At 38.1% G+C, this 24,694-nt stretch overlaps 1 protein-coding gene across 1 annotated transcript; it reads left to right on the forward strand.

Moving 5' to 3' along the window:
* The first annotated feature begins 8,983 nt into the window (after positions 1–8,983).
* On the forward strand, positions 8,984–21,476 carry LOC140155840 (uncharacterized). Its single transcript, XM_072178829.1, has 3 exons — positions 8,984–9,084; positions 15,403–16,463; positions 18,298–21,476. The coding sequence occupies exons 2-3, from the start codon at positions 15,549–15,551 to the stop codon at positions 19,717–19,719; spliced, it is 2,337 nt and encodes a 778-aa protein (XP_072034930.1). The 5' UTR covers positions 8,984–9,084; positions 15,403–15,548; the 3' UTR covers positions 19,720–21,476.
* The last annotated feature ends 3,218 nt before the right edge of the window (positions 21,477–24,694 follow it).

Raw genomic sequence — 24,694 nt, forward strand, 5'->3', positions numbered from 1 at the left:
CAAGAACTCTTTATGATCACCAAGAAGAAGAATGCTGGCTAAGTACTAAATAGTTAAAGAGTGATTATAATTGATTATTGTGTATGTGCATTTGTTGTCATATATTATACCAATCATAACTTGCTTTCAATTAAAGACTTAGATTTTGTTAACTTAATCAAACAGTGTATTTGTGTTGTGCATTCGTGTGAGTTCGGGTAAAAGATGATTTTGGCCTTAAGTCAAGTACGACTCGATCGTAACAATATTGATGTCAACGATACCATCGAGCTCCTTTGATCCGGCAGGGTTGAATTGCAGTTGAGTCATAAAAGTCAAGTCACGAGTCGAATTGAGTCATTTCAATGAACAGGCCAATTTGATTCGAGTTGAGTCATCTTAAAAATAGTCCGAGTCCAGTCGGGTTAGTTTAATACATGTGGACAAGCCGCGTCGAGTCGAGCCACATCAATATTGTAGGGTCATATCGAATCATGAACAAATATAAATGAATCAACAATTTACATTCCTCTTTGTTTGAAGCACTAATTAACTTTTATATTTATTTTTAAGTTACTGGGCAGGATATATAATAGTTTGTTGGCCTCATTATACACAATATTTTCGTAAAATGTATTTTATTCTCTCATATTGTTACATAATATTGTCAGGATTTGGACCAAATTATCAAGCCTGGATCCAATCGTGTACACGCTCGGACCGACTGGTGAACAAACAAACAAACATAACCTATGCATGGTACAAGCGACAAGCATTAATTTGGAGTTAACATATCCCATAATTTGGACTCCACTGAAAAAAGAAGTCGAGTCACATGTCATATCGAGTCACAAGTCACCAAATGTCGAGTCAAGTCCGAGTCGAGTCGAGTCATTCGAGTTAAGTCATTACAAGTCTGCAATCTGGCAGGAATGTCATCAGCAGACGGTTGAAACGCAGCGCTAATATAATCGATGCGCGAGGGTTTTCGATCCTTTTCACTTGACGGCCACTCACCTATTACTATAGGGCTTAAATTATTGCGAGGTTGCCATTTCGTACGCTTAATTATTGAAAATCACATTACAAGAGTGTGATTTTGAAATTTGAATAGTTAAACTGCCGTAAGCATCATGTGGTGTAAGAAATCCCAACCTCTCAAAAAGCTATCAGATGGTATCCCACAAGAATTTTACAGGTCCTCGGTACACGGTCGTCCACGAGTGGATATATTTTGTCCTTTATATAGCTGGCGGTATGCTTCTTGCTCTATTCATTTGTTGTTACTTGGTAGTTATCCTCTTGAACATGTTGAACACTCCGCAAAGAAGTCTGACGAAGAGGTCACATACATAGTATTAGTAAGAACCAAAGAGCTTTGGTAAGAACTGGAGTTGCCAACTATTTGCACGGGCGGGTGTAGAATCGTGTCATGTGTAAACCAATAGGTTAGAGTTAGTGTAATGTTATGTTTAGGGTTCGGGTTACCGTAGGGTATCGTTATAATGTTAGGTTTACACGATTCGATACTCGCCCACCCTCTTTATGTCCTGATTGCAATCCATTGAATGAATTGACATATAGGCTGTATACTTACATTATCCATGTTATCCTCATTGGTGTTTGAAATCTCAAATTCTTGTACTGGAACACAGATAATAAATACGAAAGGATTGGTCACGATTAAGATCCATTGTAGCCACATTGTCATCTTCTATCTACGTGAAGAATCGAGGAAAAGAAAAACTGACAGCCGAACTAATTGGTTTTTCTATTTCTGATTTGGTAATCACATGATATACACGTATGGTACGGCATCTGTCTCCACCAGTCAGACAATGACAGGTTATTGATGGTATTAATATCAAGGTATGTAATTAGTATATGAAATTTGATTTAACCTTGGTCATTGGATTGAATATGATATGATTATAATTATATATGAAAAGTTGATTTGAAATGTAGTGTCTGTATTTAGAAGTGGTATAAATGTACTAGTTCGTTCCATCGTGTCTACGGTGTCACCATGCCACTCCTGTTAAAGAAGGGTGGTCATTTTTTTGTGACATGTCTTGTTATAGTTTCATAATGCTATGCTGCACTTTCCTGAAGTTGCTAACTTTGGTGGCGCTAGAAGCTGGCCTAAATTTTTCGGTAAGAAATAGTTCCCTTCGTCTCTATTCACGTTTCCTCTCGGCGACTTGAACACGATATATACCAAGACGGAGCGACGCCGGTTAGTTTTGTTGGATTTCTTTGAGTCATCATATCCATGCATGATCAGTTTAATCAATCCGCGATGAAAGGAATGTTTAGCTAACTTCCACATATATAAGGATGTTTCCAAGCTTATCCACACACAGAGTACGGCAAGGGGCCACAATATCTCTCAAAGGTTTTCAAACAACTCGAAGAAAGAGCCTCAAAGAGGTATCATTGACGGAGAATGGTTAACTGACCTGAAGTTTTCAGATGATGTAGTCCTTACATCACAATAAATTAATTAAAGACTTAGAAGTTCAACTTAATAGTTTGAATACTTAGAGAAAGTAAATTGGACTGAAAATGCACAAATATGCAAAAACATGACCAACTTAGACACTAAAAGAGTCCATTGAAATTGATAATAAAGCGATAGAGAAAGTAGAACTATACAGGTATCGGGCAAGACAGTCAAGATGGAAGGCAACGCAAGAGAGGAAACCTTACTGAGAATCAAGGCTTGCTGGCGTTGCTTTGGTAGATACGAGGACTTTAACTGCTATCAATGATATTGAGAAGGCGTATGTACAATGTGTGTGACGTATCGTGACTTATACCTCAGTACTTATGGTGCTGAACTTGCAGAGTCTACGGCTTCAACAAAAACTTATCTCGACACAAAGAGCGGAAAGACGCGTCCTAAACATAACTCGAGATTTAGGAGCATTGGCGTACTGAAGAAGAAAAAGCAGAATGGAGATGGGCAGGACATGTGGCAAGAAACAAAGGCAATACTGGACACAAAGAGTCACCGAGTGGTAACCATGAACTGGAAATCGGAGGAGAGGAAGGCGAAGGCGAAGATGGCGAAATTACTTAACAGTATTATAGAGGCTATACTTGGGCAAACATGGCAAACGGATGCACAAGACAGACAGGTGGCAAATGGACGCACAAGACAGACAGAAATGAAAGATTCTAGAGGAGGTCTTCACTTCACAATGCTTCAGGACAAAACAGCTTGTTACAATGGGCAATACCAGACGGGACGATACCCACATAGTCCGTAACACTGAAGAATGGATTAATGGAATTGCATGCAAGATATGTAAATTGAACTCATTAATATACATAACTTGACACAAAACTTTACAGCACAATAAGTGATCATACTAAGTTGATAATTAATTGGTAAGATATTCAACAAAATGATTCTCAACGGGATCAGGCCTGCAGTAGACAAAGTTCTTAGAAACAACCAGAATGGTTTCAGAGTTGGCCGGACAACAGTAAGCCACATACTAGCCCTATTATGATCATTGAAGGAGTGGAGGCTAAAAACCTGCAATAATAACTTTCATTGACTTCAGGAAAGCCTTTGATACCATTCACAGAAGACTAAAGATGCAAGTACTCAAAACCTATGGAATCCCTAACCAACTTATGGAAAACTTGGAACTTGGAAGGTATATCCAACATCAATAAGAAGCTTCGAACCGTGTGGCACATCACGAACAAAGAACTGTATGGTAGTTGGTGCCTACCAAAACTTTCACAGAAGATCAGAGAGAGGAGGACACGTTTCGCTGGGCATGCAAACAGAAGCAAAAATGAGCCTGTAGCCAAGCTGATCCGTTGAATACCAAAAGCATGGAAACAGAAAACCTGGTAGACCCACTCTAACCAATTTGCTCTAACATACGCTGGACTGGATGTTATGGATCTGGAAAGGCCATGCACATGATGCAGGACAGAATGATATGGCGTGCTGTTGCAGTTCGAGGACACCACTCAGTAAAGCAAGTTATTAATGGGTTATTGCGAGTAGTGTGGTGTGCCCTATTATATCCTAATTTGTTCACGATGTATTTTGTTTTCATTTAAAAATTATTCCATGAAAGATGGGAATCCCCTCTCATATTTCGTGTTGATTCAATAACAAGTTTAGTCAGATTTATTCATATCTTCCCAGATAACGCAATGTGATCATATTGTATTGAATCATACGGAAAAAAACCGGTTGATGATATCGATGTGAAGGATATGAGTAATAATAGAATGCGGACTTTTAGCATTGTTTAGAATGCTAAAAGCTACTATTCCGCCCAGACAATGGAGATTTGGCGGAAAGTGCGCATCTTTCCCTAACAAGGAAATTTGTATTTTCCTTTGACTAGCTTGCTGAAGCCTGTCAATGCGTAAGTAGAACCGAGGGGATCAATGCCTGTTCCTGGAGAAAGTGAGCTAATGGTGAAAGCAGTACCGTTTTGGAAATTGTCATCTGTGCAAGGATTTTGTAAAGGATATACTAACGCAATTTTACTATGGACCTCGCTGGTCGAGTTTGAATCAGGATAATATCCGCCAGTGGCGCAGTTTTCAAAAATGGGGGCCCAAGGTTTACAGATCTCGATTTCCCCGACTGCTCAAAAAGTTTCGTCTAACTTCGCTTGACTGAAATATCACCAGGACACTCTATAAAAGTGGAAACGGAGGGGGTTGATAGATTGACACGCTTAACATGAGCTATCATGGACCAAATAACAGCCATATAGTATTCCGCATTTTCGTTCACGCAGATGCTTACATTCGTAACATGGTTTCGAGTGGCCCGTGTGGCCAAACCCTGGGGCCAAACATTAATAAAACACAAGCGCGTTCTCGAATAGAACCACAAATTTCACATGGCATGTGTCCTCTAGGGTGAAAACTAACAGGGCCAGAACCGGATCCGTTTAAAGAAAGAACTGGGTCAATTTCAAATCTGGACCAAACGCCAGAACTATATAGTCAGAACTTGGCTATCATGTGGAGTCAAGTTCACGGTTCAAGACCTGGTGAGTGTCGGGATAAATATGTATCTCAGCCAGCTGTGCAATAAATAATATACTTCCCCTTACCGTGGCTAAAAGTGGGGTGGATCAGTTGCGACGTACCCAGGCCGCTCCTACCCGGGGCTGGAGAAAAGCTGAATTTTGCCGCCCCCTTCATCAACACAGCCCGAAAAGGTTGACCCAATATCGTATTGTAGAAGAACGTCTCAGAAATACAAGAGTTCCCAAGTATACTCATTCTGTTATGAATGAAAAGTGTATTCCTGAAAAATGTGTGTGTGATTGGAGTGAGTACTTGGTACTTGGTATTGGTAACCTCCAAAAATCTCCATGAAAAAGTTTAAACTGGAGGCTCGTGAGGGTGGAGTAGCTTTTGTCAAGAGCTGGGTCCTACAGGAGAGATGAATTGAACTTGAATGGATCAGGTTGCGAAACCGGTGAAGCATGTTCCATGCCTTTATAGTGTGTGGGAAGAAGGAGTTCGCATCAGTAGATCGAGTCGGGATTACAAACTGGTTTGAGCCCGGGGTTTGAGTACTAAGTTTTGGTACTATATGTCAAGAAGATCATTTTGCATGTTGTAAAATGATGTTAACCTATGTGCTTTACGTCTGGTCTTCAGTGGCTCCCATTGAAGAGTGTCGGGCAGCTGGGTAACACTGGTATTTCTGCCATAAGTGTTAGTAACAAAGCGGGCGGCTTGTCTCTGTATTCTTTCCAAATAGGCGATGTTTTGGATGTGTAGGGATCCCATGATGCTGAATCGTATCCAAGATGAGGACGCACCAATGTAGAATACAACTTCTCTTTGACGGATGAAGAGCAGTAATGGAAATTTCTTCTACGGAAATTCAGGACGCCAATACCCCCAGCCAGCAGCATAGTGGTCCTGTTTGTTCCATCTGATATCTTTTTCGATGTGGATACCAAGGTATTTGGTGTGGTTTGTTTCCTTTAATTTGACTCCGATGATACTATAAGAAGTACCTATGCTTCTCTTCCTAGAAACACGCATTGTTTCACACTTAGTTGGATTAAATTTCATTCCCCAATATTCAGACCACTGAACCATGGTGTTAAGGTCTTCTTGGAGTGCCTCTTCGTCATCAGATGAACTTATTGGCCGACAGAGAAGGCAGTCGCGTGGTTGTGCTTGAAACGCTCTGGTGAATGTCATTTATATATATGAAGCAGGAAGAGATATGGGCCAAGTATTGTGCCTTGCAGTGTTCCACTTACATTACATTACATTACATTAACCAACACTTATTAAGCGCCTTTACCGCTGGATTCAAAGCGCACTATATATAAAAACAAAGCAGCAAGAAACTAAACATAGGAAATCTGAAACAGATGAGTTTTTAGGGCAACTTTGAAGGTTTCAACTGTTGGAGAATACCATGATTACGAATGTGATTTGGGAGATTATTCCAAGCTCTAGGGCCAGCCATTGAGAAGACCCTGTCTCCAGCACATTTTATGTACGGTCTTAGGGACCTCAATGTTCAAGTTGTAACAAGAACGGGTGGTTACTGACCCAAGACGAGGTTTTTTCACCACCAGACAGTATTTCATGTACTTTGGACAGAGTCCATTCAGTGACTTATAATTATACACACACGTACACAAGAGAACTTTGAACTTGATGCGGTCTTCAATACGGAGCCAGTGCAAGTCAGTAAGCAAAGGGGTGATATGGCAAGATCTTGGTTGTTGGTAAATCAGCCGGGCACATTTGTTTTGGAGCTTCTGTAAACGATTTAGATCTCTTTGTGTGATACCATTCAACAGACGATTGCAGTATCCAATCTGCGAATCCTGTAAATATTGCGAATTTGTCACTTTCTGGATTGACTCAAACGGGTGATATGAGCTGATATGGTAAGACAAGGTCATATTTTGGTCAAAAACGACACCCAGGTTGCGCACAGTGGACGATACAGTTATAACAGTATCATCAAGGTCAAACTGAGATCTTGTAAGCGTATAGCATGATTGGGAGAAGACATAACAAAGAACTCTGTCTTGTCAGGATTGACATGATCATGTGTGAGCTTCAATTTGTTATGCACCATCCATTTGTTGATGTCTTTGACACACTGAGAGAGCTTAAAGATGACACAAGCTGCAGGAATGCATGGGTCAACTGTGCCACTCCAAACATTTGCCATGTGACACACTCGCGCGCTGCAAACGTTTCGTAAGGAAGCTTAATCCAGTTTTTGCTCTTGGAGCGAATACCATAAAGTCTAGCTTTAGAAGAAGCCGTTGGTGAGGGATAACATCAAAAGCCTTAGAAAAATCAAAAACGGCCATGAGTCTGTTGTTTTTCATCAAAGTTCTTGGCAAGATCATGTGTTGTGGGAATAAGCTGTGACAATGACGATTATGTGTTCAAGAATCTTGCAGTAAACACTCGTCAGTGACACGGGTCTATAGTTCGCAATAATGGCACCTTTCTTAAAGGGGTAATGTTTGCTTTCCGCCAATCAAAAGGTAGTTCCCTGGAGTCCAATGACTGCTGGAAAATGAATTGAAGAACTGGTGCAATTTCTTCTGCTGCGATCTTTAGAGCTTGGTTTTTGATCTCGTCGGGTCCAGTTCCTTTAGACGTTTATATTTTCAAGCAGTTTCTGTACAACTTCCAAGCCTATCGTGATGGGTGACATTTCAGGATAATGGCTGGATGGGAGGGAGATCAGGCAAGTTAGACTGCACAGGATCCTCCTTGAAACTGGTTTGCAACTGCTTCAGCCTTTTCTTGGTCTTGAGTGTGGAGTTTGCGGACTCTGGTGAATTTCTCTCAATCGCCATTCTCACCGCGCTTAATTCTTTGCATCGATGTAAAACTTCTCCTTTTGGTGGATGGGGGGGGGGGGCACTCGACTTTGGAAGTGAAGGGAATGTGCGGACAGTTCGAAACTAGGTGTCTTTCGGTAAGAGCCTAGTTACACCCGGCGAAAGGGGATTCTTTCAGTGAGGAGGCCCCCCAAAAAAGGGGGTCTTTCCGTGAGACTGGAGGAAATCTTACCAAAAACGGGGTCATTCAGTGAGACTGGGAAACATTTTTGGTCAAAATCTAAAATAACTTGAGCTTGATACAGGTACAATTTTGACAATTTTTAAAAATGTGACCAGCTCCAACAAATCCTTAGTAGGCCCTACGGGAGCTCTTAGTCGCCTGACATTTTTTGAGTTATAGGGCCTAGGCATGATATAAAAAAAATTAAATTTCATGGCATAGGCCTATTTGATTGTGGGAAGTGAACTTTCAAATCCTTGAAAGCTAGTGGCAAAAAAAAAAAAAAAAGAGATTTATAATAATGAATAACAGTTGAACTATGATATCCCTATAACCCTATTCAATCCTGCGTAGGCCTAAAGGCAGGAAACTAATTGGCCCATTACTCAGAATACCGGAAGAAACGACAAATATTACCAGCAACAAGCTATTCAAGGCAACAATCACCAAGCACTACCTCAAGTAAACACAGAAATTTTCATCGCGCTACCACCGATCCTGTCCACTTAGCTCCGACTTTGGGGCGTGGGACAGTATACCTACAAGACAAGACAAGACAATAGCATTGGGGGAAAATATCAATGTATAATTTACAAAATTATCCATATCTTGAAAAGTATTGATGTTATTTATATAATTTTGGTATCATTTTAGGGGTAGGCCTAATTGGGTGAGAGGAAGTTGAAAAATGGGGCCGTCAATGTGGCCGCACATCCCCGTTACTAGTGAGTGCCCCCCTCCCTTCAACTTCCGCCAGCTATGATAATAAATTATTGAGAACACATGGTCTAGTCAAAGAAAAGCTCAGCCAGCCTCTTTGACAGAGAAAAGCCCTGAAAAAGCAGCCTGAAAACCGGGCTTGAAAAAAAAAGGAAACAGACAAGCGCCCTCATACGTTTATCATGTCACCACCTACGAGCTGTTCCTACAAGGTCAACACAGGTCAAAAAGATCAAAGAAAATTTCATTATTTTACGCTATTTCGGAACTCGAAATTAGCAATTTTTCATTGTTTTTACCATCTACATTTACCAAAATCATACAACGGTAAGTCTAATATATTTAGAAGATTAAATTGGAAGCTTTTAAGACCTGGTCTACGTTAAGATATGACATAATTTGAATATGTTTTTTATTGCAAACAAGTCAAATTGAAATTCACATGACATTATCATGGCATTGGCAATGGCAATGCATTAGGGATCTGGAATGAGCGTTTCGACAGTATTTTTTGTGGGACATGAGAGCACATCAGACATATCGAATTGCATTCTGAATACGAATTTCTGATATCAAATAATTTTCATTTTTTGAAATTCACGGTAATAATTATAATACAAATTTTATGACAAATTTATAATTTGATATATAACAGACCTCGAAGTAAATTTTATAAATCTAATGACATATTCTTTAAGTGTATGTAGCTGGGAGGAAAAGCCGACGATCAATTGAAAATTTTGACCTTTCATATTGAAGATATCGATTTTTTTCCCCAAAAGATCTAATTTTTTTGTGTGTTTTGGGGAAAAAACCCATATCTTCAATACGAAAGGTCAAAATTTTCAATTGATCATCGGCTTTTCATTCCACCTACATCCACTTTAAGTATAAATCATCAGATTTATAAAGTTTACTTCGAGTACTGTAAATAAATCAAAAATATCAAATTTTAATCATTTGCCATAAAATGTGTATTACATTGCGAATTTCAAAAAATCAAAATTATTTGATATCAGAAGGACATTCTTTGTATTCAGAATGCAATTCGATATGTCTGATGTGCTCTAATGCCACAATAAATACTGTCCAAACGTTCATACCCCACCCCTTAACATTATTTTGATTTTGCACGTGTCTGTGGCATAGTAAAAAAGTCATACCTAGTAGCTTTTCTCAATTTGACTTTTATCCTTTCTAGGTCATGTAGGTATGACTGATTTGCATCAAAATTCATGTGAACTCACGATTTCATGATGATGATTCCCGGGGGCACATATGCGTAATCGTCACCCACTTTTACTCAGCATAGAGAAATCGCACACACCCATTGCCATTTTGGAAATAGAATTTATTACCGGTAGTAAATTTTAGTACAACAGGTCGTACCAATTTGAATTTTATCCTGATGTCATGATATATGCGCCACATTTTTTAGGCTCTGCAATTGCCGATTACATAGACGAGAGCAACTGGTAACCTGCGAAGCTGTGCAGTACCGCTCTGCTATTCAATTGCGTGGTGCATTGGTGACATGTATTTTCAATGTAAAATGCCTAGATACGATGATCCACCCAAAATAAAAAAATCACCGTATAGATCCTGATCCCTGTACTACTACTAAGTAAATTTTACAGCGATGTTTTTGATCAATTTGTTGGGGGGAATTAGATCGAGTTAGAAACAGTTATTCTTACTACTGGAGGTCAGGTGATTGGCAAGTGCTCATGGCAAATTTTGACGACTTTCAAGTGGGTTTGAAAGTGGCGATATCAAACTAATTTGTCAGAAATTACTCTCCAAATATCTAACTGAACGGATCAAGTGAACTGGCCCTCGAGTTTCTGCAGAATAGGGAGCATGCACCAACCAGTGCTTCAAAGGGTGCCTGCTCAAAGACATTTTTTTATTTATTTATTATTTATTTGGCAAAATTGACAACAATACAGAAAATAACAAATGAGCAATCAATCATCATCACAAGAAACACACAACCAAGTCAATGAGCCAGGATAACCCATAAAGTTGGCTAAATATGCTATAAACGTATTTCCAATGGGGTCCAAAATGAAAAGGTGCCTGCAAAAGGGAAATGAAAACAGAGCCACAAAAGAGGGGACAAAAGAGAAATAAGTTAAACATATTCAGCCATTTCCTGGTTCATTGAGGTTGGAGATAAATGGGTTTTGACATGGGAATTGAAGGAATTCTTGTTGGTGATAGATCTGATGTGAAAGGTAAAGAATTCCAGTCAAGGGTACCCTGATAAAAGAAGGAGTTGGAAGCAAGGCCACTGACTCTAGGGACATGGAAATTATGTGAGCTAGATCTGGTACGGTGAGTGTGGGTGACAGTGGTTTTAGTGAAAAATTGATCGAAGTAAGGGGCTGTGCAATAATTATTTGCCCCAAATGGCTCGCCAAAAATCGCTTGCCCCCCCCTCGATCCGCCAAAAATTCTTTGCCCCCCCCTCATGAACATGCCAAATTTTTGGGATCCCAAATTACAAACCTTAAATGGTCTAGATGTATGTTGCGAGCGCAGTGAGCAGGAAAATTTGCATAAGCTGTTTCGTACTGTTTTCCTAAGCCTTTTAGAGCGTTTTATTAAAATGCGTACAAAAATCGCTTGCCCCCCCTCTTGGCTTGCCAAAAATTGCTTGCCCCCCCCCTTGGCTTGCCAAAATTTCTTCCCCCCAATTTTACCTCCCCCAGGGCTCATAATTATTGCACAGAAAAGTGGGACCCATTGCATAGAAAACATTGAACATGTGATTGAGTTTGAGTTGTTTGACTCTATCATGGATTTTCAAAGGTTTAATGGAATCTAAGTGTACCTGACCAATATGCTCTCTGGGAGACAAGTTGAGAATGAGAGGAGCCATTTTATTTTGGATAATCTGTAATTTGTGTTGATAGTGTTTGTTAAGGGATCTAAAATGAGCGTTTATTGCGTTTCGATAGTATTTTTTGTGGCACATGAGAGCACCTCAGACCTATCGAATTGTATTCTGAATACGAAGCATGTCTTTCTGATATCAAATAATTTTCATTTTTTGAAAATCACAATATAATACAAATATTATGACAAATTATAAAAATTTGATATTTTTCGAATTTTTGATATATGTGACTCCTCGCCACAACTGAGCCCGGATGTCGCCAATCATCATTTTTGAGATATTCAACCAAAATATTCTGCTTGAAATTAGCTTTAAAATGATGTATATCATGTCTATAGTACTTGACATTTAAGTAGTGAAAAATCAATAAAACAGTCAATAAATCCTTTCTTTCCTATTGTTTATTGTTAAGTTCGATGGAGCATATCTCAATAGTGGCACTGGCGACATCCGGCTCAGTTGTGGCGTAGGAGTCACATATAACAGTCCTCAGTAATTATATAAATCTAATGATATATTCTTAAAGTGTATGTAGCTGGGAGGAAAAGCCGACGGTCAATTGAAAATTTTGACCTTTCATATTGAAGATATGGATTTTTTTCCCAAAAAGACCTAATTTTTTTGTGTGTTTTGGGAAAAAAAATCCATATCTTCAATACGAAAGGTCAAAATTTTCAATTGATCGTCGGCTTTTCAACCCACCTACATACACTTTAAGTATAAATCATCAGATTTATAAAGTTTACTTCAAGTACTGTTAAATATCAAAAGTATCAATTTTTAATGATTTGCCATAAAATGTGTATTAAATTGCTAATTTCAAAATTCAAAATTATTTGATATCAGAATGACATTCTTCGTATTCAGAATGCAATTCGATATGTCTGATGTGCTCTAATGTCCCAAAATAAATACTGCCCAAACGTTCATACCCCAGCCCTTAAGGCAGCTGTGTAGTAGTGTGTACTCTAGACCCCGGGGGGGGGCACTCACATTTCCCAGCTATACGGGTATGTGCGCGGCGACGACCCCTTTTTCAGAGCAGCTGGCCGTTCCTTAGACCCTCTCAATTCATTGTTTGCCCGCTCTGAAGCCCCAAAATTTTTCTGGCCGTTCCATAGACCCTCAGATCATCGATTTCCGCTCTCATCGGCATCTTGAGAGGCGTGTTTTCTGTCCTACCATTTCAAGCCCAAAAGCAGACCCAAAAGCTACTTTTATGAGCCCAAAAACTTCAAAGGAATTTTCCATTAATTTCTTCCCCATTGAAACACATTGTAAAGTGAACTTTGGGCGGGATTTTGGGCTCCTTTTAGAGTGGCAACACTGGTTGACTGATATAAACATTGCAGCACTACACGATTGCGATGGCTCCAGCTGGTGAACATTTAGCTAGAAATAAATGATTTTGAGATCTCTTTTGGGAATAAAATTGCCAAATATGAGGAAAAGTACCTTAAATAATTATGTACACATCCTTGCAGCTCTCCATAAACAATGAATTAAAAGGTAATTTACGATCTACTGGTCTAGTGAAATCGGGAGTGGAATGGCTGTCAAATTCTGCACACTTCACTCAATCATCTCATGTATAAGCATGGCAGTTCAATGTTGTCTAAATGTTTTTCTTTTCGGCACTGAAAAAAATAATTCTTGTGGATTTGTTTTTATGGTGGGCTGCTGCTATAATTATCAGTAGGCTAATAGCATAGATTGAAGGTCTACAGGGCCTAGTAATTTTTGATTTGAATGCTGCTTTGCTTTGTTGAGGTTTCCATCGTAATAGGCCAAACCAGACCTATTTTGCATTAATGGTTTTCCTGATTAATAATTTAATGCACAATTCAAAGTGAAATCGATTCCTTTAAAAATCTGTGGCAAAAAACGCAACAAAATTGAACCCTGGTTTGGCCTGCGGGTTTAGTTTCCGAGATTTTTCGGATTTTCGGCCGATTAGTTCCTAAGACCCCCCTTTTGGTCGGTCAATCAGTTCCCAAGACCCCCTTTTGACCGGCCGATCAGTTCCCTAGACCCCCCATTTTTGGCCCGCCGATCAGTTCCTTAGACCTCACGCTCAAAACTGGCGGTGGCACACCCCACCCAAAAAATTTGAGTGCCCCCGGCTCTAGACATTGTTTCTTCCTAACCCTCCTGCGAGATTCGATGAAAGTGCAAAATGTGACCACTTTAAACTTCAACAGCCATTATTTCAATGTGCATTTTCTCGGTAAAATGACGGTTTAGGTACACGATAACTCAATAAATACAGCATCTATAGGTAAGCAAATATGATCATCGTAAAAAGCATGATCGACTCAAGAAACGGTTCTCTCATTTTTTTATATTTTGGTCTATTTCCGATTTTAGGCATCATTTTGTGCAAATAGGCGTTTGTGAATTTTAAAAACTTCAATTTGATGCCTTATAATGGTCAATATCTCAAAAAATAAGGCCAAATATCAAAAAAATAAAAAACTGTTTTTGGAATGGAGCCTCACGATTGAGCTAAAAACAAAATAAAATATTTTGGAAAGAGTGTTTTTTTGTTATGATGTACCTAACAAATATTGCCAAAAACTCACTTTTTTGTGATTTTCTTCATAATTGTTGTTTTTACCCCAAATCTGTATTTATATTAAGATTTATTGATGCCTTGCCTTCATAAAAATGTATACTTTTATATGTCTTGCGTGAATAATCACAAAGTTATTGCACTTTTACTACATGCATGTCTGAGAGTACACAGCCTCCTTAAGGCCTGAATACCATGATGTGCAACAATAGTCTATATGGCATTGTAAAAGAGCAGAGCAGAGATTTTTCCGTAAATTCAGATTGAGATATTGAACATGTCTGTAAAGAAATTTGAGTTTGCCAGTAACTTTGATAATTATAGAGCTAACCATAATGTCTCCAGAGAGGTATTGGTCAAGTGTCACTCCCACGTATTTGATGGACGTTTGAGCTTTGATAATTTGATTATTGTAGGAAATCTGAAAATCACTGACCTTGTCCCGAATAGAATACACTCAGTTTTTCCCACATGAAGAGACAACTTGTTATTGATCAACCTGTTATTGCAAGAAGATAACTTAAGCTGGGGAAGGGTTCATAACTTAAGCTGGAGAAGGGTTCATATTTGAACAGGAGTGACCCCATTTTATGATCAAGTGAACTGGCCCTAGAGTTTCTGCATTCCATTCAGCAATGATCTTTGGAATAGGGAGCATGCGCCAGTGCTCCAAAGGGTGCCCGCTCAAAAATATTTTGCTGCCGGTGGGGGGTCATCTTGTGACTCCCTACATTTTGGTCATCAAAAATTTTATGACCCCCTATTTTTCTTTCCAAACATTTATAACCCCTATCTTTCTTTCCAAACATTTATGACCCCCTGGGCCCCCAGTATATTTTGGACCCCCACCCCTTCCAAAGAAAATGATAACCCCCTTATGTTCACATCAATAAATAAAATCAATCTAGAATTACAGTTCAGTACCAGTAAATAGCAGTAAATTGTGTACTCACAATGCATAGTATAGGCCTTTAAGTATTATAATATGTGCATGCACAAAACATTTTGTACAGGAAATTGGATAAAAAAATTGAGACATTCAAATTAGCATACATGTACGCTCGTATCCCCACAAATTGTCAAATTGTAAATTTATATATCATGTATTTAATTTAGCCATTGGCTCCAATGTGCATTTTTCTAATAAACCTTGATATTTTATTCTGTGCAGGTTGAATCCACATTGCTCTAGCAGACTATGCCAGATGAACATTCATGTACCTTACCTTGTCAGGTAATAAATGTATCTCAAACGTCTTGTAAGGAAGGCACAAGACCAGCAACACTGTCTTCAAGAGGCAACTCTTTCCATGTGGTATGGAATACCATGGGCACGATGAGCTGCATCAAGGCCATCCACATGACACCAGTCATCTTTCCAGTGCCAAAGAACATCTTCCACTAAGTGATGAGACAATTGATAGAGAATCCTCTAAGAAGGATGAGGAGGAGGAAGAGGATCAAGATCCTGTAGCAACTAGTCATCTGTATCCTTCAGCTTCAGATCAGCATTCTTCATCCAAGCATTTGATTGATGACCGTAATATCAGCATCAAACATCAAGATGGGTCCAAAGAAAAGGTCAAGCACAACAATATATCTGAATCTACGATGTGCACTGATGTGCCCTTGAAAGATGATAACAATGTGAAAAAAAATCAAAATGTAAATAATTCCAGGGAAGATTTAAATCCACTACCTCTAAAGAAGAGAGATGATGTCATCAAAAATGCAAGCAATAAAGAGTTGCCTCTTGAAGACTCAGCAAGTGACAATGTACAGATATCAATTAAGAAAGAAGAGAATGATCCTCCAAGTTCGACAAAAGCAGCCACACCTCATGACAGTTCATCTACCTCTGCTCATATTTCAACAGATTTTACAGATTCATTTTTATTACGATCTTTCTTGACCAGACCTCAACTGAGAAATCCACCTGTATCACATGTGGCCACAGGGATTCCACAGAGACCCCTTTTTATGCTACCTCCAATTCCTCAACCATTTCTCATGCTACCTCATCATTTATCACAGCCACAGTGGCCAATTGTTCCATTTCAAAGTAGCCCACAAAAGATACCAGCAACAGATTTTATTCCATTCAGTGCACTCACTGCAGATAGTGTTATTCAAAAGCATACTGGTGGTAACAAAGAGAAGCAAGTCAAAAAGAAGCAAAGTAAGGTTGGAAGAAAACAGAAGAAAAATGAAGATGCTGCCAATACTGCAGAGGTAGGTATTATATTTTATATGTTGTTTGTAATAACTACTACTCTGGCAGAAATTTGTTGCCACACCAGCACGTTCTGGTGTTAAAAGCACGCAATCGAAGCTAAATATGCGATAGTTCCGTATTATTTTGTATGATAGTTGCAAATGCACATTCAGATTACACTTGCCCCTTCCCCACCCCCCATTTTCCAATGTTGGGAGACTGTAATGTAGAAATGATGAAGATTTTGTCCGAATCAACATTGCAATAGGGGAGCGGGGAAGGATGTTGGCCAATTTGTGTGGCACAAGGTGTGGCAACATTTTTCGCCAAGGTTGTGGCCATGGGAGTTACAAACATTTTCACAGAAATATTAAATCTCTCAAATTCGTATGCTTCTGTTTGCATAGGAAAGCAAACATTCAATGAATAAAATAATGAATGAATGAATCAATCAATCAATCAATCAATCAATACTTACATAATAATTTAATAATAATAATAATAATTTATTTCTTATATAGCACATGATAATAACACATGATTCAAATTTAAACAGGGAAAGCAAATATATAAAATACACTGGTTAAAAACTATGCACATATAAAACCAATTAAGAACAAGATTAAAACCTATACCAAAACACTGCAAAATGATAAGCTAACATTGCACATTTAAACGAAAGCGCAAGTACAGTGAAACAAACCCAAAAATAATTATGTGCAAGGTAAAGCTTAAGAAATCATTTTAAAAATACAACATCATAAATAAAGACCAAAAAGGCTACTACGAATTATTAAAAGCAATTTTGAACAAATGTGTTTTGAGCTGACTTTTGAAGTGTACAAGAGATGAAGATGATTTAATATGAACCGGCAGTTTGTTCCAAAGAAGGGGCGCAGCATTACAGAAAGCCCGCTCGCCATAAAATTGAGTTTTGCCCCTTGCTGGTAGACGGAGAAGGTTTTGTGATGCAGAGCGCAGAGATTGGCCAGGATTGTATGTGATTAAAAGATCGGCAATATACGATGGAGCAAGACCATTTAAAGCTTTAAAAGTGATAAGCAATATCTTGAACTCAATACGGTACACAACAGGGAGCCAGTGGAGATCGAAAAGCACTGGGGTAATGTGATCGCGATATTTGGCCCTTGACACCAATCTAGCCGCAGAATTTTGTATCCGCTGCAGCTTGGCAATGTCACACTGAGGAAGACCAAATAAAAGACTATTACAGCAATCCAATCGCGAAGACACAAAAGCATGAACTAGCCGTTCTGTTGCGTTTTGGTCAAGATATTTGCGAATCTTACCTATCCTATAAATGGCAGCCTTAGACACATTTTTAAGGTGATCTTTCATATCAAGGCTCTCATCAATGACCACACCAAGATCATGCGCTGCTTTTGATGCACTAATGGCTGAGTCTCCAATGGCAAGAGGTGGCAAAGAAGGTGTACTTATAAAACGAGAACAAAGATGGATAACTTCTGTTTTAGAGTCATTTAGCATTAACTTATTGCACACAGCCCATGCTTTGATATATCAGACACACATTTCTCAAGCTTGTTTACATGTATATCGTGCCATCAAAATGCACAAACATATCGATAGGCACTGCTGCTTTAATTAGAGTCGGCATCATAATAAATTTATTTCAACATGTTGACACAAAAAAATGTGCCAACAACGGCTGTAAAGCACACTTGACACCAGAGGTGAGAATCCTAGCGACTGTGCCATGCTCTGCATACCTGTTGCAGGCTGTACTGTCTCATGGCATTTTTGTAGCAATTTTAAGATGTTAACAGATTAACCAGGCATGTAATGATTATGTGTATTTTAATTATACAGGATGGGGGATACGTGCGCTACAAAACCGAGTACAGAAAGACAAATAGAGCCTCTACTATGCTGATATGTGATAAGATCAAATTGCCTCACAAGAAACCAAGCAGGAAGTTCAATCTTGTTGACATATCTGATGGAGCAATGGGAGAAAGCAGCACAGGTGATAAACCCATCGCGGAGCTTGTAAAAGGACAGACAGAGCAAGAAAATGTAGCGCTCAATGTGAGTAGTAAGATAAGGAAGATGAAAAGGAAAGCAACTACCTCTAAACCAGCAGGTGCTAAGAAAACAAAAAAGGTCAAACCGGGTATTTCCAAGAAATCCAAAGTAGGGGGCGCTAATCAGAAGTGTCAGAATGAACAGAAAATAAGACAAGGTAAGAAAGCTGGCAAAAGTGGTGTGAAAAAACAAACGGCAAAAACCAAACTACAGCAGGTAACAGATCTTAAGCTGCCAAGACCAAGACCTAAGAAGAAGCCTCAGCTTACACCAGAGAAGATGTTGTACAACAAATTGACGCAGGTCGTAAAACAAATAGCAGAGCCCAATATATTCAGTCCATTGATACTACCTCCAAACTTAGAAATCAAATGTTCATACTGTGACACTATATACCCTGACCGTAAAAGCCTCTGGGAACACATCCAAATCCACCTCAAGAAACCTGTTCCGTTTCGCCTCTCCAAGTATTACCGATTCTGCAAAGTTTGTCGAAAGTATGTATCTGAAATTCGCGACCACATCAGAGCAGTGCACTTTGATGGTGGAACTCCATATGGATGCCCCAAATGTCATGAAAGATTTCGCTATAAAGGGCTGTTGAGGAATCACATCCAGAACCGGCACACCACTGCACGCAACTACATGTGCGAAATATGCGGGCTAGCGTTCAAACAGAGTGTCACCCTTCGCAAACACAAGATGGTGCATACCGATGAGAAGGATTTCTTCTGTTCAACGTGTGGAAAAGCTTTTAAAACCATGTACGCGTTGCAAAAGCATGTTGTGGTTCATGCTGTAGTGAAACCATATCGGTGCGAGATCTGCGATAAACAATTTACGCAACAAACGAATATGAAATCTCACATGAGAACACATACAGGTGAGAAACCATATCAATGCGATATGTGTACAATGGCGTTCACCCACAATGTAAGCTTAAAAACGCACAAGAAAAAACAGCATGGTGTCGATATGTGGAAGGATCCAACTCACTCCCAAACAAGCAAGCTAGTGGCAAGCAGCCAACCAAATGTAAAGATGGTGATTAAATTTATCAATGAGCTAGGTGATGATTCAGGTGAAAAGGCAAAAGCTGATATCAATAATCAGCCTGATAGTAACGTGCCGTTACAATATACCGAATCTGTAGGTGATGATGAAGCAGGTGAAAAGGTGAAAGGTAATAATGCAGCTGATGAATAAGAATAATTGGAATTGAGGACCAATATAATTGGACTCCCAATGTAAATGTAGTATCTGTTTATAATAAAATGCATACGCCCTTATTCCGTTGGAGGCAGCTGTTTTGTAGGTGTGTCAATGTATTTCTATCTGAGAAGTAGATATTTTTGAATAGTTTTTCCACAGTATCTGCTTCCAATGAATAAAAGAGATACTGCCTGTCAAAAATGTTAATAGGGTAGAATCATAGACTACATGTAATACAAACTACAGGTGATTCACCAAGTGGCAAAGTTCAGCAGCATCTGTTAATGAGGGCAAATCATTCCATGAAGCACATACATGAAAATGCTACACCTACTCTGTGCCTCTTGTGGCATATTTTTCAAAACTCAGTCTCGAGATGTCTTTCTCATAATTGAATAGACATCATAGTACTTATACAGCTCTATGATATCCAGGTAACGCCGTGTGCATGATTTGTTAATGTTAGAAACGGGCATATAGAATGATTGGCCCTCATGAATATGCAAGACTTCTCAGCATACAAAGAACATGGACTTACCTGTTGGTGAATGGTCTATAGTTTATTAGTTTATGGGTAGAATAGAAGATGTGATGGTTATAGTTGCTGTTTCTTGTAAGCAAAGCATGTGGTCTGAGGTTCAAGCATACACTCTAACTCTCTCATAATTATTTATTGTTGTTGTTCAACACATGGAATGATTTTAATGGTGACATGGCAGTGACGTTTGGTTTCAGGCCCCTCAACAAAGAGTTAATGTTGATGCATGTTTACTTTTTCAGTGGTGTATCCAGGATGGGGTGATAGTATGTATGTATGTAATATGCCATGTCATGACTCTTTTTTGATCAATAGTGTAGGCCTATATGTTATATTGGTTTGTCTCCTTGCATGGTCAGAATGATCATAAACGATTTGATCCAATTCAAAAGCCCAGGGTCATGTGTTACATGTATTTGCTTGCGGATATATTTGTGTTGTTAAATGCCACATGCTTGCCTATTATTATGCTGTATGTAATGCCATGCATCCGATATCATATACTATAGGATAGATAATCATTATTATGCTCTTTTCTTATATACATGTTAGTAAAACTGTAGCTCTCAGCTTCAAATCGGAATCAATGGTTCTTTTGTAGGGGATATGACTTATGTTGTGTTATAGATATATTTCACTTTAACTGTCAACTTGATGGCTAATTGTCTATAGATGTAATGAATAAACAAAGAGCAGCTGATTGTGTACAGTCATGTATCGTTCTCTTTGTAGCATTTTGTACATAAAATACTGCTATGTATTTCCTTGCCTTCTCTTTCCCTCATTGCCAATTTAATTCCAAGTTATCATTTTAGTGGTAAGGATCAGTATCTTTTAAAATGATCTGTTAAAACGTTTCCTTTTTTAATATTCATAGTTTTTGGCAAGGATCTTCAGCGGTCCAGATTTAGCACTGTTTACAGTGGGGTCTGATTGGCTAATTGAATCAGGCCAGCATCACATCAGCACCTCATTCACCGATCAAGCTGCATAGGATCGAGTGAATCAAGCATGACCTAATTATCTTTACGCGTTAAGTCATGAAGAGCAATCTGTTATTGCTGAAGGACCTTGCTGAATAATATGTGCAAATGCCTTTCATTCAGATGGTAATACATGTAGAATGATTAACATTGTATTATTGCTGATAATGTAGAACTCATTGAAAGCCAAGAATTTAAGGGGTACTACACCCCTGGCCAATTTTGTACTTTTTTTTGCATTTTTCTCAAAAATTATAGCGCATTGGGGAGAAGTAAGTATGTATATTATAGGGGCAAGGACTACAACTACTGCACCAGAAATTTTATTTCAGCACAGACAACAGTTGTGGAGTTACAGTCAAAAATGAGGGAAAACCGATATTTGATCAATAAATCAATAACTACTTGCTTTGAGTTGCTGAATTTTCAGTACAGTAGTTGTAGTCCCTGCCCCTATAATATACATCTTACTTGTCACCAATGTGCTATAATTTTTGAGGAAAATGCAAAAATAGGCAAAAAAATGGCCAGGGGACCCCCTAAAGGCATTATTTGACTGTGTATGTTACAAAGTAACAGAATCTATGATTGGATATTAATAATTAATGTGATGTGATCATGCATAATTAGTTGGATGTAGACCAGTTCTATTTTGAATTTATTAATGTTGGTAAAAGAGTTGCCAACATTGTTTCTGATGAGGCCAACAAAAAAGTATGTCTCAACACTTGTGAATATTTTAAAATCCAATGTGGAATGTGTTTTTTTCTAGCTCAATTAATGCAGTCAATATAAGCTTTAGAAAAGTTGCTCATGCTCAAAACTTTAATACTATGTTGGATTTAGATCTTCAGAAAATCAAGTTTAACTTCCTCCAACTCATCTTTTGGTGATCCCGTGTATGCCCATTTGTACTTGGATATAAATCTCTCAGCAGGTGTATCATACTACAAACATTATGTGTATGTTTCTTGAAAAATCATGACCAACTATTTGTTGAGAATAATATTTGCACTATACATGTACATGGGAAAGAAAATACACACATCACACACTAGTTCATTTTAAATGAAATTGCGGGTGAAATTGTAATTTCCAAATTGTGTCTACATAAAGTTAAATGTTTAAATAATTCTCAAGTCTTCATTGATGTATAGTAGATTTATAGTTTATATAAATCAAGCACTTCAGGAAAAATTAATCAGCACATCTACAAGCTTGTTGTAAATATAAATAGGTAGCACAAGCGAGTGTCTGAGTTAATCAATTATCAGGAATTTCCCCTAAATATTTTTTTCTGAAAAAATGTTCAGCTCTAAACTTATCCCCAAGATTTAGATCTGATTACTCAGGATTAAGAATACTTTTTGTTATAACGATGTATTATTAGAATTGGATATATATGCGGCCTAGATTGGTCACTACCTCAAGCAAACTCTTCTACTTCAATGTTGGACAAGTGAAAGTCCAATCTTTGTAAACAAAACTATTTTATATTACAATTGTGTACATGTAATTGTCGTAAGTACCTCATATTTGTTTTTAAAACAATTGTCTGTATAAGACATGAATGCAGCTTATGTTTAATGTTTAGTTATAGTCTAGTATAGTAGGAACATGTAAAAATTTCAGGAATATAGCTTCTGTCTCATTGTTTGTGTAACTTTATTCAACATAATTAGTACCCAGGGTGCATAGGCACTTGCATTGTAAGTAATGTCATTTTAATGTGGCACTAATTTACTGTGTTATGAATTTTAAATTGGAAATTATCCATGAAAAATAATGTTACAATTCAATATACTTATATATATACATAGGACCTGAGTTCTTCAGTAATGTGCCTTTTCCAGTCCTACGACTTTCAGGGGGTCGTGAGTAACCGAGGTTGAATTTTTTTCTCAGTTGTTAAAAATTTATATGGATGTCGCCAGTGCCACTATTGAGATATGCTCCATTGAACTTAACAATAAACAATAGGAAACAAAGGATTTATTGACTGTTTTATTGATTTTTCACTACTTAAATGTCAAGTACTATAGACATGATATACATTAAAGCTAATTTCAAGCAGAATATTTTGGTTGAATATCTCAAAAATGATGATTGGCGACTTCAGGGCTCAGTTGTGCTGGATGGTCACATATTCTGTTTTTATACCCCTTTCCCCTGTAGGTAAAAAACAAATCAATGTCTGACATATTTTGGCTACAGTAACTTTGATTCAAAAACAATGAAATCTTGTGAGTTGTTTTCCTGCAATTGAGACATATCGCTTCATGGAAAAAACTGTTAAAAAGTCATTTTTAAATCGCTACTTTCCAAACCTGGAAAAAGGCACATTACCGAAGAATTACCGGAATGTAGTGAAATTTGATTCCCAGTTTGTTCTCTCTGATTTAATTTTGAGTTTATTCCCAATTTGATGCGAAAAAAGACTAAATGTTACTTAAGCAAATTTGAAGTAATTAAAAAAAGTTCTTGGGTACTAATTAGGTTGAATATGGTAGGTCTTTTTAAAAAATTTAAATGGAAATGGTGGAAAATAATTCAGGATAGCCATTAAGAAATATTTGTATCTTAACTGAAATTATGTATGATGTGAATAGTTGTTAGTCTATTGTAGGTGGATAAATCTGCTCTAAAACCAGACAGACACGTACATTGTATGTGCAGATTGAGCCAGGCCAGGCAGATTTTGTACAAATTGGATGATTCAGTCAGGTTCAAGTTCAAGCTACTAATTTACATGTTTGCATAAGTAAGTTTTACTAATAATGCACAGTAATGTATGGTATGGTCAAACATTACATACAGTACTTAGAGTGTACAGGGTACATTGAACTCTGAGGCCAAGTTGAAGGGCAACATTCTGCAAACAAATGTAAAAAACCTATCAAAATATTTAAGCAAAGTAACATCCATGAGCAAGTTAGCTTATTTTCATAGTACGTGCTCTTCTTTGATGATTTGTTTGAAAAATAGTAATAATTTAAAAGGAAAAAAAATACCCACCTTGCCATGTCATGAAAACAATGTGTTGTTTTGCTTCAGATTAAATGTACTTTGCCCCATCTGATAAATACTGTGGATATTATAAGGGGAACAATTTTAAATAAGTCATTGTCTATTGAACTGTCTGTATTGTAAAGGCTACCTCCCAGTTCAATAGATCTTAATGAAATTAGCACAGCCTGGATGTAAAGTTGGTCACAGAGCAGTTTCCTGCAAGAGAACAACACCCATTACCAGATTTTTAACGCCCTCCACATTTCTGGAAATCCAGGAAACTTATTTGATCCCTGATGGATCTTACCTTGCTTTTGAATGATTGATATTGAAATTAGTACAGCTTGGATGTAAAGGGGCACTCACATGTACATTGTTAAGGTGGTCCAAGTACGTGCGGGGGTCAATGGCCCCTTTTTCAGCCTCTCTGGCTGAGTCT

This window comes from Amphiura filiformis, chromosome 6 (assembly GCF_039555335.1).
Source record: "Amphiura filiformis chromosome 6, Afil_fr2py, whole genome shotgun sequence".
Lineage (NCBI taxonomy): Eukaryota > Metazoa > Echinodermata > Ophiuroidea > Amphilepidida > Amphiuridae > Amphiura > Amphiura filiformis.